The following is a 15,632-nucleotide window of genomic DNA, read 5'->3' as shown; positions in this document are numbered from 1 at the left end:
TAGGGTGGAGGGGGGGGTCCCAATGGAGGTTTATAGGGTGGAGGGGGGTGGAGGACTATTGGGGGCTCCCATAGAGCTGATACTGTCGGACCAGATCCATCTTAGCACTGAGTTCATCCCCACTCCGTCCCTGCCCTTTTATAGGACTCAGAGGGCTCACGGCAGCACCAATCGCTGCACAGCAGCTGAAGCACCATTGGTTTATATCTAAGCCAATCACCGCGTGCAATTTGGATCCTCCTTTTGGCCCATAGCTGGGCCTGTGGGGCGGCACCACCTCTAGGCCCCGCCTACCCCCCCACTTCTGACCAATCACAAAGCGCGCTTTGGATCCCTCGTTGGGCCGTCGAAGCGACAATCCCTGCCTCCCTCCCCACGCTGTTTCTATGTCAACCTCAAACCACGCTGGATTCAGTCCGAGTTCCTGGCTCCCCTGACCCACCCCAGGCTGCTTTCTGTAGGGAGAATGGGAGGGCAGGGGGAGCTCTCTGCCCCCATCCCACCTCTAGAGGAAAGATTTACACTATAGGGGGTTGCCTGACATAAATACAGAGCCAAGACTGGCTGCTGTTTAATAATAACTTTATTAAAGTAAAGCTCAGAAAGATGCTGGTCCTCAAACACAGGCAAACGTGGTGCTCAGGGTTCCAGGCTGTTCTCCTCCTCCTCCTCCTCTGTTAGCTGAGGGAGGGGGTCTCTCTGCTGCAGCAGCTCCTGGAGCTGGGCAAGGACTGTACAGGTAGCGGGGAAGCTGTTCCTCTAGGAAGGGATGCAGGGAATAAAGCCATGCCCTGCTTTACCAGCAGCCCCTATAGAGCCCAGCTTACATGCACAGAGAGGCGGCGCAACCCCTGCTTCCCCCCGGCTCCCTCTTGCTGCTGCTGCCCCTCCACTGCACCCAGCAATGCACGAAGGCCACGCTCTGTGATGCGGTTGTCTATGGAGATAGGACACAAAGGACACAACCACGGGGGGGGGGGATAGGGCTGATCTACATCCAGCCCCCCCCAACAGCCCCACACTCACAGGCCAGGTTGAGGTTAAGCAGCACTCGGTTTCCAGGTAGGATGACGTTGCCATCTTGTTGCCAGCCTGGCTCCAGCAATGGGTGGGTGGGCCCGGGTTGTTCCACTGCCTGGGCATATTGAGAGGGGTCTTGAGGATGTGGGGGCTACAGCAGTGGGTGTCCCCCCAACCAAAGTCCCACTCACATCAGTGCTGTGTTGCTCCTCGGTAATCTTTGCAAGACGGCCACGTCGGGTGTCTATGGAGACAGACACTACAAGGAAGAGCAAAGTAGGAAGAGCTGAGCCAGGAGCAGCCCCCATTGTGTCCCTCTGCACCCTCACTCACTCTTCTTGCTCTGCTTGATGTCATCCTTCCGCAGCCGGTCCTGAAAAGGGGCAGAGAGCTCAGCCCCATTGTGCCCCTTGGGCAGCACTGTGGGACCCTTTGTGACCCCCTCACTCAGCACTGGGAACTGGGGAAACTGAGGCACAGCTCCAGCACCGCCTGCAACTCAAGCAGAGCTACCCAAAGACTCCAATGTTGAGACCCCCCCCACCTCCTCACCTTCCTTTTGGTTGAGCTCCTGTTCTGCTTGGCTGGAGACAGCTTGCCTGCAACATCACTGCCATGCAGGCTCAGGGGACGACCACTGCTAGGTTCAACCTGCTTGGAGATGTCATAAGGAAGGATGCTCAGGGCTCCCAAAAAGGTAAAGCCCCCATCCCATACCCAATGCTCACAGCACGGGGCTGTCCCTGTGACTCCATCTGCAGCCTCCTCCGCTCCACCACCTCCACATGCTTCAGCTTGAAGGGCTGCAGCACCTCCGCCAACTTCTGGGCTCCAATGTCCCCAATACGGTTGTGACCAAGGGACAGGGAGAGCAGCGAGCGATTCCATCGCAGCCCCTTTGGGGGTGGGATGAGGAAGGGGCTGAGAAGGGGCAGGGGAGGGAAAAAGGTGCTGGGAGGGGGCATAGACAGAATCCAGCCCCCCCATGACCCTGCTGCCCCCACCTCAGCAATGTGCTCTGCACCCACGTCTGTGATGCAGTTGAAGCTGAGGACCAGCGAGAGCAGGTTGCGGTTGGAGGAGGTCATGGTAGAAAGGCCTTGACCCAGAAGTTGTGCAGCCGTGTCATCAATGCAGTTGTTTCGCAGAGACAAGTGGGACAGCCTGGGGTACAGGAGGGTTGGGAGACATTGGGGGGGGGGTCACTTTGTAGCTGGGGACACTGTGTGAAGGGCTGAGCTTGGCACTCACGTGCTGCTGGCCCCTATCAAGACATGGAAGGAGTGCTCTGGCAAAGGGTTCCCTTCCAGAGTGAGCGACCTGTGGGGTTAAACAGCACTGATATGCCCTCAATTAATGACAATGAGACCTCCAGCCTCAATTAATGACAATGAGACCCCCCAATCTCTCCCTGCCTACCAGAGCTGGGGGCAGCTCGCCACCATTGTGCCCAATGCAGGCAGCATGTTGTCAGTCAGCCCAGCACTCCAGAAGCTGTGGGGACAGATGCATCACTCAGCCATCCCCATCACTGAGCAACTGCCTGGGGGCCACCTCCCACTCCCCACATACTCACTTCAGGGTCTTCAGGTTGCCCAGGGAGGGCAGACACTTGTTAAGAACACCCATAATCTCTTCTTCCACTTTCCAGCCTGCAGGATACAAGAGATGGGATGTGGGGGGGGAAAAGCCTCCAGCCATCCAAAGGGGCTGGGGATGGCAGGGGGAGGGCTGATATTGCTCACTCCTCCCTATTGTTATTTCCCCACCTCGTAAGAAGACCTTACAGACACTCCGGGGGTCATCATTCTGCAGCTCTACCTGGATGCATTGCTCCCCAAGTCTGCATTGCTCTTCATCCTCAGCTATGAGTGAAGCAGCATCTAAAGAACCAAATCTACCCCCCACTCCTCTCCCTGCCCCCCCAGCAACCCTCAGCCCCTCACCTGCTGCAGGTGAAGGCGTCACAGTCACCCTGGGGATGGAAGTGATGCCAGCCAGGGTGCAGAGCTCAGTCAGGTCCTGCTCCAGGAGCCCACAGCACTGATACTGCTCTGAAAGGGAACACAGGGTGTAAGGGAAGCCCAATTCAGCCCCACCTGCCCCTTTATTTCACCAGGTTCAGCCTTACCAGCAACTTGCTCGGGTCTCTGTTCGTTCTCCATCTCCACAGTCACTGGGAGAGTCTAATACCAGGCAATACACTCCCTATAGAACCATATACAGGCAGTTCAAGCAGGGTAGGGGGTTTCAATTACCCCCTGAACCAGAGGATGTTATAGACGTCCTCAGTGAGGAGGGATAACTATGGGGGTCCAATGGAGGCCCCACAGCAGCTGAGAAGCCCAGACTGGACCTACCTCATCACAGCCCCATCACAATACATGAGATGGGGTCAATACTGAGAGGGGGGCAAGTAAATAGGGAAGAGGGGGGTGGGCTCACTTAAATGGGACCCCCGACAAGAGGCCAAAGAACCACACATCCAAGTCGCCAACCCGCAATGGTGATCAACTGCCTCCGTCCTCTCGCTTTTATAGGCGCTGCTCCTCCGCTGACGCACCGTTGGTCCATTCCTGAGCCAATCGATGGGCTCTATCTGTCTCCAATTCAGCCAATCACCGCGTGCAATTTGGATCCGTCTTTCGGACCATTGCTGGGCACGTCGTGATAGCCCAACCTCTAGGCCCCGCCCACCTCCGCCATCGGACCAATCACCGCGTGCAATTTGGATCCGTCTTTCGGATCATTGCTAGGCACGTCGTGGCAGCCCAACCTCTAGGCCCCGCCCACCTCCACCATCGGACCAATCACCGTGCACGCTTTCAATCCATCGTTGGGCCATCGAAGCTCCAATCCCTTTTCCCCCCACCCCATTCACTCTCCGTGCCCTGGTTCCTTTTTCACAGAATCACAGAATTACCCGGGTTGGAAGGGACCTCAAGGATCATGTAGTTCCAACCCCCCTGCCTAGCAGGGCCACATTTACTAGATCAGGTTGCCCAGGGCCCTGTCCAACCTGGTCTTGAACACCTCCAAGGATGGGGCATCCACAACCTCACTGGGCAGCCTGTTCCAGGACTCGTATTGCTGCCATCCATAGCCCTCCCTCCCTCCTCCCTCGTACACGACTCCTAAAGACACCATTCCTAAAGCCAACCCGGCTTTATTCACACCCGAGGGGCTGCGGGACAGCAGCAGCAAGGACAGCCCCATTTAGGGGGGGGGGTCCCATCCTACGTAGACCCCCGGGCTGCCCGCTGCCACCTCGCGGTGTCTCCGTTGTAGGGCAGCCGTTTTCCCGTCCACGTATCGCGATGTGAAGTGGGGGGGAAGGAAGGGGGAGGGTCCTCAGCGATCCTTCCTACGGAGGGGGGGGGACGGAGGGTGGCGGACGGGGGGTACGTCGTAGTGACTGGGGATGTGGCTGTTTTTAGGCGAGTCGTAGTGATTCAGAACGTCCCGTGTTGGTGCTGCACCCTCTGCCCCCCCCGGGCTGCTCTCTGTAAGGAGAAGGACAATAGGAGATAGGAGTCTCAAGGCTGTGCCCCCATCAGGATCCCCCCTCCCTATTAGTCCCCCCCCTCGTACCGTCCTCGTTGTTGTCTGGCTCCTCAAGGAGCCCAATCTCTGCGTAAGACATCTCTCGTTGGACCGGGGATTTCATTTCCATGTAGCTGCCCTCGGGGGCCTTGGCCAGCGGTGAAGGGACATCCTTGATGGTGGCATAAGGGTTTTCACTGGCCAGAGAGCTGCCGCTGGCCCTCAGCCCCTCCTGGGGGTGTTCTGTGGGTGAGGCAGAGGGATCCCCATCACCAATATAGCCATGCCTACATGGGTCCTATTCAGGTCCCATCCACCTTCTGCTCTCCATCCCATCCCCTGTTCCCATTCCCATTGGTACCCGTGCTGTAGTACTTCCCCAGGCTGCAGGTGTAGCTGTAGCTGTAGCTCCGGTCCATCTGCCCCCCACCTGAAAACCAAACACCATGAGATCCAGGGGTCCCATTGATCCTCCCCACCTCCCAAAGCTCCCCCCCACAAATGCAAGGCTGCCACCATCCCAAGAGCAGCCCCCTCTTACCCCTGGGTCCCTGTGGTGGTGCCCCCAGGTGCTTCCAGTCAGGAGGAAGGGTGGCATTGCCTTCAGAGCCATAAGGCCTCTCTGCACCAGGGAAGGGCTGGGAGCTGGGGACCTGCAGCCAAAGCAGGTCTTGCTTTGGTCTTGCCCCATAGCTGCAGGGCAACCAGCAGTGGTGCCACGCTGCACCGTGCCACCATAATGTGGCCATACCTTTAAGGAGCTGGCTCTATCCTGGCTGCCAGGGGCAGGCAGAGTGCACTGGGACAGCGTGTGATAGCTGGGGTTGGAGTAGTAATGCGTGTGGTTCGGTGGCACATCTAAGGGACAGACATCAGCCCTGGTGCCAGGGAGACCCGGAGCCACATCCCAGTGTGCTGCTCACCTGGTACCACGTACTCAGATGTGTCCATCCGTCCTGCTGTGTATGCCACGGCCAGGTGCCTGTTCTCCTTCCCCTTCTGCCGGTGGCGGTAGCACAGTGCCACAACCACCACGGTCACCAGCAGAGCCACCAGGGCCACCAGGCTGACCACCATCCCCAGTGTGCTATAGGCCAATGGTGGGGCTGGCACGATGGTATAGGGCTGATCGGGGTTCCCTGTAGATGTAGGAGATAGGGACAGTCCTTAGGAGAGGTGGGGAAATAGCCCCCCATCTTGCCCCCAGACTCTCCCATGCTTATTCACCAGCTTCACAGTGGGGTCCGGTCCTGCCTGGGGCACATGGGCACATCCCAGTCACAGGGTGGCAGGTGACATTGTGGGGACAGCGGCACAGCTGGTCACACTGCAATCCAAAGGTCCCAGGGGGGCACTCTGCAGGGGTACAGGGGGTGGGTGGCCTCATAGAGCTCCATACAGTGGCCCCAAATCATTCCCCAAGGACCCCCAGGCTGCACCATGGGGGTGCACAGAGCTACATCAGCAGGGGTGGGTCCCTACCTTCTTCACAGCTGGTTCCTGTCCATCCTGCAGGGCAGTGGCACGTCCCTTCAACAGGGTCACACGTCCCCCTATGGTGGCACTGGCAGCGTTGGGAGCAGGAGTCCCCCCAGGAGCCGGGTGTGCAGGCTGGTGGTGGGTCCAGGGGATGATCAGCCCCCCGAAGCCAGTCCCCATCCCTATCCCCATATCCCCATACTCACGTTGGGAGCAATGGGGGCCACTCCAGCCTGCAGCACATAGGCAGGCACCGGTGGCGTGGTGGCAGGAGGAACCATTGGCACAAGAGCAGCTCAATGCACACCTCTTCCCATAGCGGCCAGGAGGGCACTCTACAAGCATGGGGTGCTGTGAGACGAGCTCACCCAGCCTCAGCCCCATGGGGTTCAAGGGATGGGGAGAACCCCCCTATGGGGCACTCACGGCGCTGGCACGTGGGGCCACGGAAGCCTGGGGTGCAGGTGCAGGATCCATCTTCAGGAGAGCACGATGCTCCATTGCGGCACACACAGAGCTGGCGGCAGCCTCGGCCCCAAGAGCCCTGCGGGCAGCTCTGCTTGCACTGCAGCCCTATGGGCAGCAAGAGCAATGAGGGACAAGGGAAGGGCACAGGAGGGGGGTATCCCCACCCCAGCTCCCTCACCTGTCCACCCAGGCAGGCAGTGGCACTCTCCAGTGATGGGGTCACAGCCATCTGCATGGGCACATTCGCAGCGCTGCCCACAGCCAGCACCAAATGTCCCATTCTGGGGTTCAGGGATGAAATCAGCATTGGGGAGGGTGGCACTGAGGATGGTGGTGATGCTGGAGATGGTGACACCATGTTCCAGTGCTGTGATGGGGACACTCACCGGGCAGGGCTGGTGGCAATGGGGGCCGTGCCATCCTGGGGTGCAGCTACAGACCCCACTCTGTGCACTGCAGGTGGCTCCATGGGCACAGTTGCAACTCCCATTGCATCCAGGGCCCCAGGTGCCATCAGGACATGGTTTGGAGCAGTCAGGTCCGTGCCAACCTGCAGAGCGAGAGGGTGATGGGGTGGGCATGGAGATGACCATACATCACCTCAGCTGTCCCCAGCCCACCCTTGCTGTGTGCCCACCTTCCTTGCAGATGCAGGAGCCATCGATGGGGGAGCACGCAACGCCGTGCTGGCAGGAGCAGCGCTCAGAGCAGTTGACCCCAAAGGTGTCTGAAGGGCACAGGGAGGAGCAATGCTCATCCTGGGGGGAGGGTAAGAATGTGGGCGGACTGAGAGGCCACAAACCAGCCCCCTGCCTTCCCTTGGTGCAGTGATACTGGAGGCAGAGGGGTGACCCCAAAATCTTGAGCTCCCAGGGGACTCACCTGGATGTTACAATGCTGAGCCCTCCCCCAAGGATGCCTGGACCCTAAACTAAACCCCAGGGATAACCAGACCCCAAACCCATCCAGAAGGTGCCCTGAGGGTGTCCTCCCCAAGGATCCATTGACCCCCAACTACCCCCAGGGATAACCAGACCCCAAACCCATCCAGAAGGTGCCCTGAGGGTGTTCTCCCCAAGGATCCATTGACCCCCAACTACCCCCAGGGATAACCAGACCCCAAACCCATCCAGAAGGTGATCCCTAAGGATCCCTTGACCCCCATGTCCCTCACCATTGCTCCCCATGCCCTCCCCATATCCCATCAGCAGGAGCAGCTCGGGGACTCACCGTGTAGCCAGGAGGGCAGTGGCAGTGCCCGGTGGTCCCATCGCAGGTGCCCCCATTGAGGCAGAGGCAGAGCTGTAAGCAGCCAGTCCCAAAGGTGCCAGGGGGGCAGCTTTCATTGCAGAAGAGCCCAGCCCAGCCAGGGCGACACGAGCACTCACCGAGCAGTGGGTGGCAGCTGGAGTCACCAACTCAGCACCCAGAGCTCCCAGTCCAGGCACTGGGAGTACTGGGTAGGGGCTATGTGAATGATGCAGGGGATAAAGGGAGGGCACATCACCTACCTCTGGCTGTGCTGGGGGTGACAGAGGCATTGGCTTTGACACTGGATGCCATAGAGGCCGGGAAGGCAGCGGGGCTCCTCACAACGGCTGCCCTGAAAGCCAGCCTCACACAAGCATGCACCATCCACATGGAAGCACTGTCCCCCATTGGCACAGTCACAGCTCTCCTGGCAGTCCTGCCCATACCTCCCCACTGGGCACCTCTCCCTGCACCTGTATGGGGACACGGGGGGTGACACAGCCCCATGGTGGCAACCAGACCCTCCTTCTCTGCCCCAAGCTGAGACCGTGCAGCTCATTGTATGCCAGGCTGCCTCCAGGTCCTGCTTGGGAAGCACCAGGTCTTGGTTGCCCCCATCCCATGTGTGCCCCATCCCTGTGTACCCCTTTGTATCTGCTGCTGCCACTCCAACCCCCTGTGTGCCCCATCCCACCCACATCCCCATTCCTATGTGCCTTCACCCCATGTCCCCCATCCCTCATTTCCATGCCTCCCTGTACCTCACTCCCCATCTCCCCCAGCCCCCTGCCTCCCGTGCCCCATCCCCACTCACTGCTCTCCAGTGTAGCCAGGTGCACACTTGCACTGCCCCCCAAGGGGGTCACAGATGCCCCCGTTGTGGCAGCGACACTCCCCCAGGCAGCTGGGACCAAAGCGCCCGGGGGGGCACGGTATAGAGCAGATGTCCCCCTGCCATAGAGTTGTACAGTCAGCAGGGCCAGAAGGAACCCCATACCATGAGCAGAAAGGGGGCACATCCCACCTACCATCCATCCATGGGGGCAAACACAGGTGCTGGAGCCGGGGGGGTGGCAGATACCTCCATTCTGGCAGGGGCAGTGAGTGTTGCACGGTGTCCCCTCGGGGCACAGCACCTCACAGCTGCAAGGAAAGCAAGCTTTGAGGATGCAAATAGTTCCCCCTCCCCTCTGGGCACCGCAGGGACCCTCACTCACAGTGGGCCAGCAAATCCTGGGGGGCAGAGGCAGGCACCAGTGGAGGCGTTGCAGGGGGCCCCATGGTTGCATGGGCAGTGCAGGAGGCAGTCAGGGCCGTAGAAGCCAGATGGACAGGGCTGGTGGCACAGTGGGGGGGTGAAGCCAGGGGGGCAGGTACAGACCCCATTCAGGGGATCACAGGGGGCTCCATGGTGGCAGTCACAGCGGCTCTCACAGTTCTGGCCCCACGAATGCTCATCACATTCTGCATGGGTGAGAACAATGCTATGTCCCACAGCCCAGCCCCAGTCACATCCCTATATTCACCCCCATCCCCATCTCCATCCCAAGTCCAGTCCATCCCCATCCCCAACTCCATCCACCCTCATCCCCATCTCTGTTCCCATCTCATCCCCAATTCTGACCCCATCCCCATCTCATCTCACTCATTTCCATCTTCACCCCCAGGACATCTCATCACACACCCTCACAAAACCCCACAGCCCCACTCCATCCCCCCAACCCAGGGGTCCCTATGTCCCCTCCCCACTCACCACTGGAGCAGTCATGTCCCCTCCAACCCGGCTCACATTGGCAATGCTCAGGGGCCACACACCGCCCATGGACACACTCCTGGGTGCAACGTGCTGCAGGTACACAGCTGGGAGGTGAGCAAGGGACAACCCAGGACCCCCCCCTCACCCCCCATCCACCCCACTCACGGACACAGGCGTCCCTGCTTTCATAGTAACCCAGGCAGCATTGGTAGCGCCGGCGGTAGTCAGTGCGCACTGCCTGTCTGTACTCTGTGCGGTACACAACCCTGTGCCAAAAGCAATGCTGTAAGGATGAGGTGCAAGGGGACACCCCTATGTGAGCCCCCCTCCCTCAGACATTGGGCACTATCTAATGGGACAGCCCCCATTAGCCATATGGGACATCATCCCATTGACCACAGGACAGCCCCACAGCAGGGCAGGGGAGCATTTAGGCTGGGCACCAGGATGCTCCATGCAGTGGGGTGAGATGGGGGTCTTGGCTCAGCCCTCACCTTTGCTGAGGGCAGGGCTGTGACTGCCTTGGTGTCCCAGTGCAGGGCTCAGTGGAGGTCACGATGTGAGGCTTGCTGTACGACTCCTTCACCGCTGCTGTAAAACTGTTAAGGGAGAGGGCACGGGGTGGTGGGGTGGTCCCATAGATGCCCCCAACCCGGTGTCCCCAGCACAGCTCCTACCTCTCCCAGTAGCTGCAGACATTGGGGTCGCTGGGGTGGAGGGCAGCCAGGAGGCAGGCGTGCAATGCCAGTACCACGGTCCTCAACACCATCCTGCATGGAAGTACTGAGCCAGGCTCACACACACACTGTTCTCCCTTTCCCCACCCACCGCCCCCGGCCTCGGCCTCCCTGCGGGGCTGGGTCTGCATTCCTACATGCGGGGGAATGGCTCCAACCCAACCTGGCTGCCAAAGGGAAACTGAGGCACAGCCACACGGGTGGCCTCGGTGCTGTGTGAGCTCCACACATAGACAGAAGTGCTGTGGCCGTGGAGCTGTGCCCATCCTGCCCCACATCACAGCACATCTCCCTCTGCCATCGCTCAGCCCTACCGTACAGCTGCTCCTGAGGTGGGCTCCAAAGACCCCATCCTGGGGATGGCTCCTCTCCCACAGCACTGGGAGCAGCCCAGTGAATGGCAACAGGGTGACCTGTCCCTGGGGATAGATATGGGGCACTGAAAGCACAAGAAAAACTGGGGACATTGGGCTGACCCATCCCCAAGGCTGGATGCAGGGCAATGGTTGACATCAGTTTGCATTGGGGCCATCAGGCTGAACTGTCCCCAGGGCTGACTATTAGGCATTGGGGGACAGCAGGGATGCATCCTGGCATCTCCCTGCCCTCAGATCTACTGTCCCATCTCATGGACGTGGGGATGGGAAGGAGTTAACCCCCAGGCCCTGGCAACCTCCCTGCATGGCCCCGTTTCAACGCTTCTAGTATTTATTTGCCGTTGTGTTTCCTGGATCCGCCAGGCTCTTGCTCAACCGAGCTCAGGACGGGCTCTGGGAGCACAGCCAGCTCCAAACGGGGCCACACACTGCAGCATTTTGGGGTGCATTAGGGTTTCTGCAAGACCCAGAAAGAGAGGATGGCAGGGACCCTTAAGCTGCCCCCATTTGGCACCAGGACCCCAACCCAGCGTCCTCGAGCAGCACAACATGCCCTGAGCACACAGCAACATGTTTTTGGGGGGATGGCTGCAGCTCTCCGATACGCACACATGTGCTGCAGGAGGAAGCAGAGGTTTCCTGCCCCTCGCAGCTGGATTCATGGATTCACAGCCATTTCCTCAATGCCTGGGGGAAACCTCAAGGTGCCACCCCCAATGCCACCCTCCTCCTCCTCCTCCTCCTCCTCCCTGTGGGGCTGCTCTGCCTCCATACAACAGAGGTGTGGGGTGACCCCAACAGAGCAGCCCTTCCTTGTCCCAAAGCAAAGCCATTATTTTTTGCTGCTGGAAAAAGTGTTTAGTCAGAGAGTTTCCCCCATTTCCCTTCAGGTCCCAGCGGCCGTTTCCAGGGTGAGTAATTGCTCACCCGTTTCTGAGCCTCCCATCTTACAGCTCTCCTCCCCAGTTCGGGACCCCTGAGCCCTCCCCATGGTCCCATCCCCACTCCAGTAAACCCACGCGCTGGGGGGGGGCCAGGGCCTCAGTGCTGCTGAGAACAACAGGAACCGCTCAGAGATGCTGGCAGGAAAAGCGAGGAGTCATCAAAACACGGCCCCATCTGGTGCTAATTGGGATGTGGGGGCCAGGATACCCAGCATTGTCCTATGGGCACCACAAAGACCCCCCAAGAGATTCTCCTGCACTGCCCCACACTCTCAGACCTCTCTCCAGAGCAAAGAATGGTGTGTCCCCATCCTTGGGAGCTCCAATCCCATCTGGGGACAGGGATAGGGTGGCATAGACGTGCCTGAGCCCCACATCACCCTCACACCAGGGTGGTCACATCCCAGAGACCCACATCCTCCTGCTTTGAACTAAGCAGGAGGAAGAGAGGGGAGAGGACATCCCCAAGGGTTGGGGACAATTATCCTCATCCCCCTCCTCCCTCCCTCCTTGTCTTTTTCCTCCCAGTGTGACACAGGTCAGAGAGCATCGCCCGCAGGCACTGGGACCCACAGCCCTACATTGGGAAGATGGGGCTGAGGGCAGAGATGTGGCTCCTGCACTGTCCCCAATGGAGACACAGAGCCCGGGAAGGGTCCCACTATCTCTGTCCTGGTGTTTCCTACACCACGGGCTGACGTGTTTCCTTCAGGGCTATGAGCATCGTGAGGACACTGTGGGGACAGGGATGGGGACAAGGGGACAGGGTCCACTTAGGGTCAATGTCAGCTCTGGGGTCACTGCAGCATCACCACTCCATCCCATGTACCCCCTGCCATTCCCATGCCACTTAGGGCACCCCATACCCCCCCCAACAGGACCAGGACCCCCCTTGGCCACCCCAATAGGACTCCAACCCCCCGGACCCCCGGTGCTTACCGGGACCCTCACCTGGCCGGGCCGGGACAGGACTGGAAAGGACGGGACTGGAAAGGACGGGACTGGAAAGGACGGGACGAGGCTGGTGCTGCCTGAGCTCTGCGTGTTGGAAGCTCAACGCAGCCGTCGGAAGCAGAGGGAGGGCCTGGAGCAGCTCTCAGGAAGTTTGGACTCAGAGACAACTGCGGAAAAGGGGGGGAAAAAAATCAACTATAAAAAAAAACACCACTTTTTTTTTCAACTTTCTTGGCCAGAAACCAACAGGTTTGGAACAAAAACATCACCGGGGCGGGGCGGCCCCATGGGGACAACACCGGGTAGGTCCGATCCCGGAGGCTCTGCGGGACGATGCGGGAGCGGCTCCGCATCCCTGGCGGCCCCGAGTGATCCCCGCGGTGCCGTCGGGTCGGGTCGAGCTTCGGGGGTTGCGGGTATCGAGCATCCCCCGGCCGAACAGCAGCATCTGGTGGCGGCTGCGAGCAGAGCCGGGCTGAGAGCAGAGCAAGACTTGAAGTGGTACCGGCTTGAGCTATAACCCAGCATCCTATAACCAGCATCCTATAACCCAGGATCATCGCCAAACGTCATCCCCATGCCCTGGTATTCCCGGCAGTGCCTCAGCCCTGCAGTACAGGAGCACGTTGTGCTGGCATCCTCAGTATACATCACCTTAGGATCCACGTTGTGCATCACCCATCAGCGTGGGTTCCCAAGCTGTGTGCTATCTCTGCACCCCAGACATTCATTTTCCTTTCTTGGGTATATACCATCCCAAATGTTGGCTCTCTTAGCCATGCTGCATCCCTGCATCCCCAGCCACACGTCATCCCTACATCACGGGATACCCCATCACACAACCCTCCCACCCTCAGCTCCCCCCCAGCTCTCTGCCCATGTATCACCCTGTATCTTGGGCTCCCCATCCACATTCTCATCCCCCCAGCCCTGTGCTGGGGTCCCCACACTCAGCCCCCTCCCCATACTCAAGCCTCTCCCCTCTCCCAGCAAGCACGTACATTAGCTGGCCTCAACTAATGTCAAGACGCCATTAATTGCCTCTCCTCGTTACAGTAATAGCTCTAATCACTCATAACGATCTTCACGTCCCAGCGTGGCTTTACTGCTCTCCCCCCACTCATCCCCCCCCAGCCCACTCGGGCTCCATTAGGATGCAGCCCACCCGCAGCCACAGGGGCTGCCCCAAATAGCTCTGCTTGGAGAAGGGCACAGAGGATGAGGACACAAGGATTGTTAAGTTGAGGACAATGGGACCAGGACTGGGGACACTGAAGCTGGGAACTGGGCAGAATTGACCCCCCTCTGCTGCTCTTAAATAAGGCATCGCTGTGGTCACCAGGAAATGCTGCTCTGGGACACTTCAGCAGCACTTCAGCTGAGCCTCATTAGTGTCAAGATGCCTCTGCAGCCCCCTTGAGACCTCCAGGCCAGGGGGAACCGGGCCCACAAGTGCACTTAGGAGACACACAGGGTCCGGTCAGTGCTCATCCGCCCCAGGACCAGTGGCGCCGGGATGCAGCTGCAGCCCCACATCCATCATCACCATGATACGATCCTCCTAAAGTGGGAAACCCCAAATTGGGCAATCCCATATACAGTCCCTGTAACCAAGCAGTCCCCAGGGCCTCCTCCTGCCCCATCCCTGTGGGGTGCCTTACAAGGGCATCCCTGGCACCACAGATCCATCTGATGGATCACAGAGCACAGCCAGCTCCATGGGCAGCACTAGAGGTACCTTAGATCCAGGCAGGATGAAGCCCCACCATAAAAAATCCCTTTGCAGCTCCATTGGATGCAGGATGAGGTCTGGGACCCTGTCAGCTCCCCGTCCCCAGCTCGGTTGCTGTGCTGCTAAGAAAGGAACTTTTCCAAGGAGCAGAGCCGTTAATTACCTCATTGCCAGAGTCCATTACCGCTCCCCCTGGAGCAGCTGAAATGGAGAAACTGTGGGGTGGGGATAAATCAATCAGAGCTGCACACTTCTGAGAGCGGGGCTTAACCCTTCCCTCTCTACCCCACAGGGAAACCAAGGCAGACCCACACCAGGTCCCCCCCCCATGCACGTGGTGCTCTCATACCGCCATGTTCAGGTTCATTTTTTGGGGCAGTTTGGTTCTTTTCCAGTGCTTGGACAGCTCGTGGCCGCTGCTTCCCCTCTGCAGGAACACTATTGACCGAAGAGACAATTTGCAGCGCAGTGCTGGAAAAGCTCACAGTTGTAATCTTGTTCCTTCCTCAAATTAGATAAGAGGGAAAAGCCCATAAATCAACGCAGGCAGAGATTAGAGAACCCCAAGGAAGGAGGGCACTCTCCTCTGGTCTTGCATGAGTGGAGACACTGCCACCACCTCATGAATAAGGGCTGCATGTGGGGCACCACTTGCACCCCTCCCTTTCCCCCAGTCCCAGCAGAGCTCTAGGGTTGGACAAGGGGACAGAAGGCACAGCCTGACTGCAAAGCAGCTCTTTGCACACCTCTATGGCAGCCCCAACACTCACTGCCTCAGTTTCCCCATTGGATCAAAGCTGGCATTGGGTGACACCCATTTTGCTGGCCAATACATCCCACCCCTGGGCTGGCAGCTGGAGCTGTGCCCTCTGCAGGGAGGGGATCACAAGGGCTGGGTTATGTGCCAGGGACACTAGGGATGGCTTTGGTTTCCTATTGCTTCTGCTGTGCTGTATGCAGCCCTGGTCATCCTGCATGGTACAGCACCACAGCAATGCACCATGGCACAGCACTGCTCCGTGGCACAGTGATGCACCGTGCCTCAGTTTCCCCAGGTCTCCTCTTCCTTCTCCTTATCTCAGGTCACTGTGGGTAACAAAGGAGCTGCCAGGGCCCAGCCTGCCCTGCCTAATTAGCCAGATGAAATCAATTCTGCTCCATTACAGTCAAATCCAGGTCTCAAACATTACCAAGGCGGCCGGAGAGCCCTGGGAAGGATGATTAAGTGGACGCTACAGGGCATTTGATAACCCCATGGCTCCGGTGACGGTGTGTGGGGAAGGGAGGGCTTTGCCCTTTGTTTGGGGGGTTTGGCTTCTTCATCCCTTTGTGCTCAAAAGGTCCCCACCCTACACCTCAGGCACAGGGACC

At 59.0% G+C, this 15,632-nt stretch overlaps 2 protein-coding genes across 22 annotated transcripts; both read right to left on the bottom strand.

Annotated features, from left to right (window-relative positions):
• Window positions 1-565: 565 nt before the first annotated feature.
• Window positions 566-3,539, bottom strand: LRRC71 (leucine rich repeat containing 71). 18 transcript variants are annotated; one of them, XR_014941238.1, is made up of 15 exons: window positions 3,381-3,513; window positions 3,152-3,228; window positions 2,967-3,074; window positions 2,790-2,903; window positions 2,597-2,672; window positions 2,440-2,514; window positions 2,272-2,340; window positions 2,025-2,184; window positions 1,749-1,941; window positions 1,573-1,671; window positions 1,354-1,393; window positions 1,212-1,279; window positions 1,027-1,135; window positions 828-937; window positions 566-759 (listed from the first exon to the last, which is right to left on the bottom strand). XR_014941238.1 is itself a non-coding variant. In XM_015884326.3 (15 exons), exons 2-15 carry the CDS (start codon window positions 3,183-3,185, stop codon window positions 640-642), a joined length of 1,362 nt encoding a protein of 453 aa, XP_015739812.2. In that variant the 5' UTR covers window positions 3,186-3,228; window positions 3,466-3,539; the 3' UTR covers window positions 566-639. The 18 variants fall into 18 exon arrangements, 13 of the variants coding, with proteins under 13 accessions (XP_015739812.2, XP_085389810.1, XP_015739811.2 ...); XM_015884326.3 differs by having other exon boundaries at window positions 1,027-1,144; window positions 1,573-1,674; window positions 1,749-1,916; window positions 3,466-3,539; XM_085533684.1 differs by having other exon boundaries at window positions 1,027-1,144; window positions 1,573-1,674; window positions 1,749-1,916; window positions 2,790-2,885; window positions 3,466-3,539.
• Window positions 3,540-4,166: 627 nt separating this feature from the next.
• Window positions 4,167-12,657, bottom strand: PEAR1 (platelet endothelial aggregation receptor 1). Of its 4 annotated transcripts, none has more exons than XM_015884486.3 (24): window positions 12,515-12,641; window positions 10,569-10,673; window positions 10,195-10,287; window positions 10,012-10,116; window positions 9,683-9,783; window positions 9,515-9,607; window positions 8,979-9,225; window positions 8,790-8,904; window positions 8,576-8,712; window positions 8,022-8,234; window positions 7,741-7,915; window positions 7,148-7,268; window positions 6,897-7,060; window positions 6,689-6,791; window positions 6,469-6,615; window positions 6,249-6,377; window positions 6,046-6,174; window positions 5,791-5,919; window positions 5,487-5,702; window positions 5,315-5,421; window positions 5,105-5,216; window positions 4,925-4,993; window positions 4,612-4,806; window positions 4,167-4,523 (listed from the first exon to the last, which is right to left on the bottom strand). In XM_015884486.3, the coding sequence occupies exons 2-24, from the start codon at window positions 10,604-10,606 to the stop codon at window positions 4,372-4,374; spliced, it is 3,090 nt and encodes a 1,029-aa protein (XP_015739972.2). In that variant the 5' UTR covers window positions 10,607-10,673; window positions 12,515-12,641; the 3' UTR covers window positions 4,167-4,371. The 4 variants fall into 4 exon arrangements, with proteins under 4 accessions (XP_015739972.2, XP_015739971.2, XP_015739973.2 ...); XM_015884485.3 differs by having other exon boundaries at window positions 12,527-12,638; XM_015884487.3 differs by lacking the exon at window positions 10,569-10,673 and having other exon boundaries at window positions 12,527-12,657.
• Window positions 12,658-15,632: the final 2,975 nt, after the last annotated feature.

The sequence above is a fragment of the Coturnix japonica genome, unplaced genomic scaffold (assembly GCF_054131305.1).
Source record: "Coturnix japonica strain WE unplaced genomic scaffold, WE-NBRP24 Scf062, whole genome shotgun sequence".
Classification (NCBI taxonomy): domain Eukaryota; kingdom Metazoa; phylum Chordata; class Aves; order Galliformes; family Phasianidae; genus Coturnix; species Coturnix japonica.
This window is presented reverse-complemented; position numbering and strand designations above follow the sequence as displayed.

Coding starts and splice junctions, on each gene's coding strand:
- LRRC71 (XM_015884326.3), bottom strand. CDS start 3,185: ATGGAGAACGAACAGAGACCCGAGCAAGTTGCTG. Junction 2,341..2,439: donor GCGAGCTGCCCCCAGCTCTG/GTAGGCAGGGAG, acceptor TTAACCCCACAG/GTCGCTCACTCTGGAAGGGA. Junction 938..1,026: donor GCTTAACCTCAACCTGGCCT/GTGAGTGTGGGG, acceptor CTATCTCCATAG/ACAACCGCATCACAGAGCGT.
- PEAR1 (XM_015884486.3), bottom strand. CDS start 10,606: ATGGGGTCTTTGGAGCCCACCTCAGGAGCAGCTGTACG. Junction 5,920..6,045: donor AGGAACCAGCTGTGAAGAAG/GTAGGGACCCAC, acceptor GTACCCCTGCAG/AGTGCCCCCCTGGGACCTTT. Junction 5,217..5,314: donor ATAGAGCCAGCTCCTTAAAG/GTATGGCCACAT, acceptor CTTTGGCTGCAG/GTCCCCAGCTCCCAGCCCTT.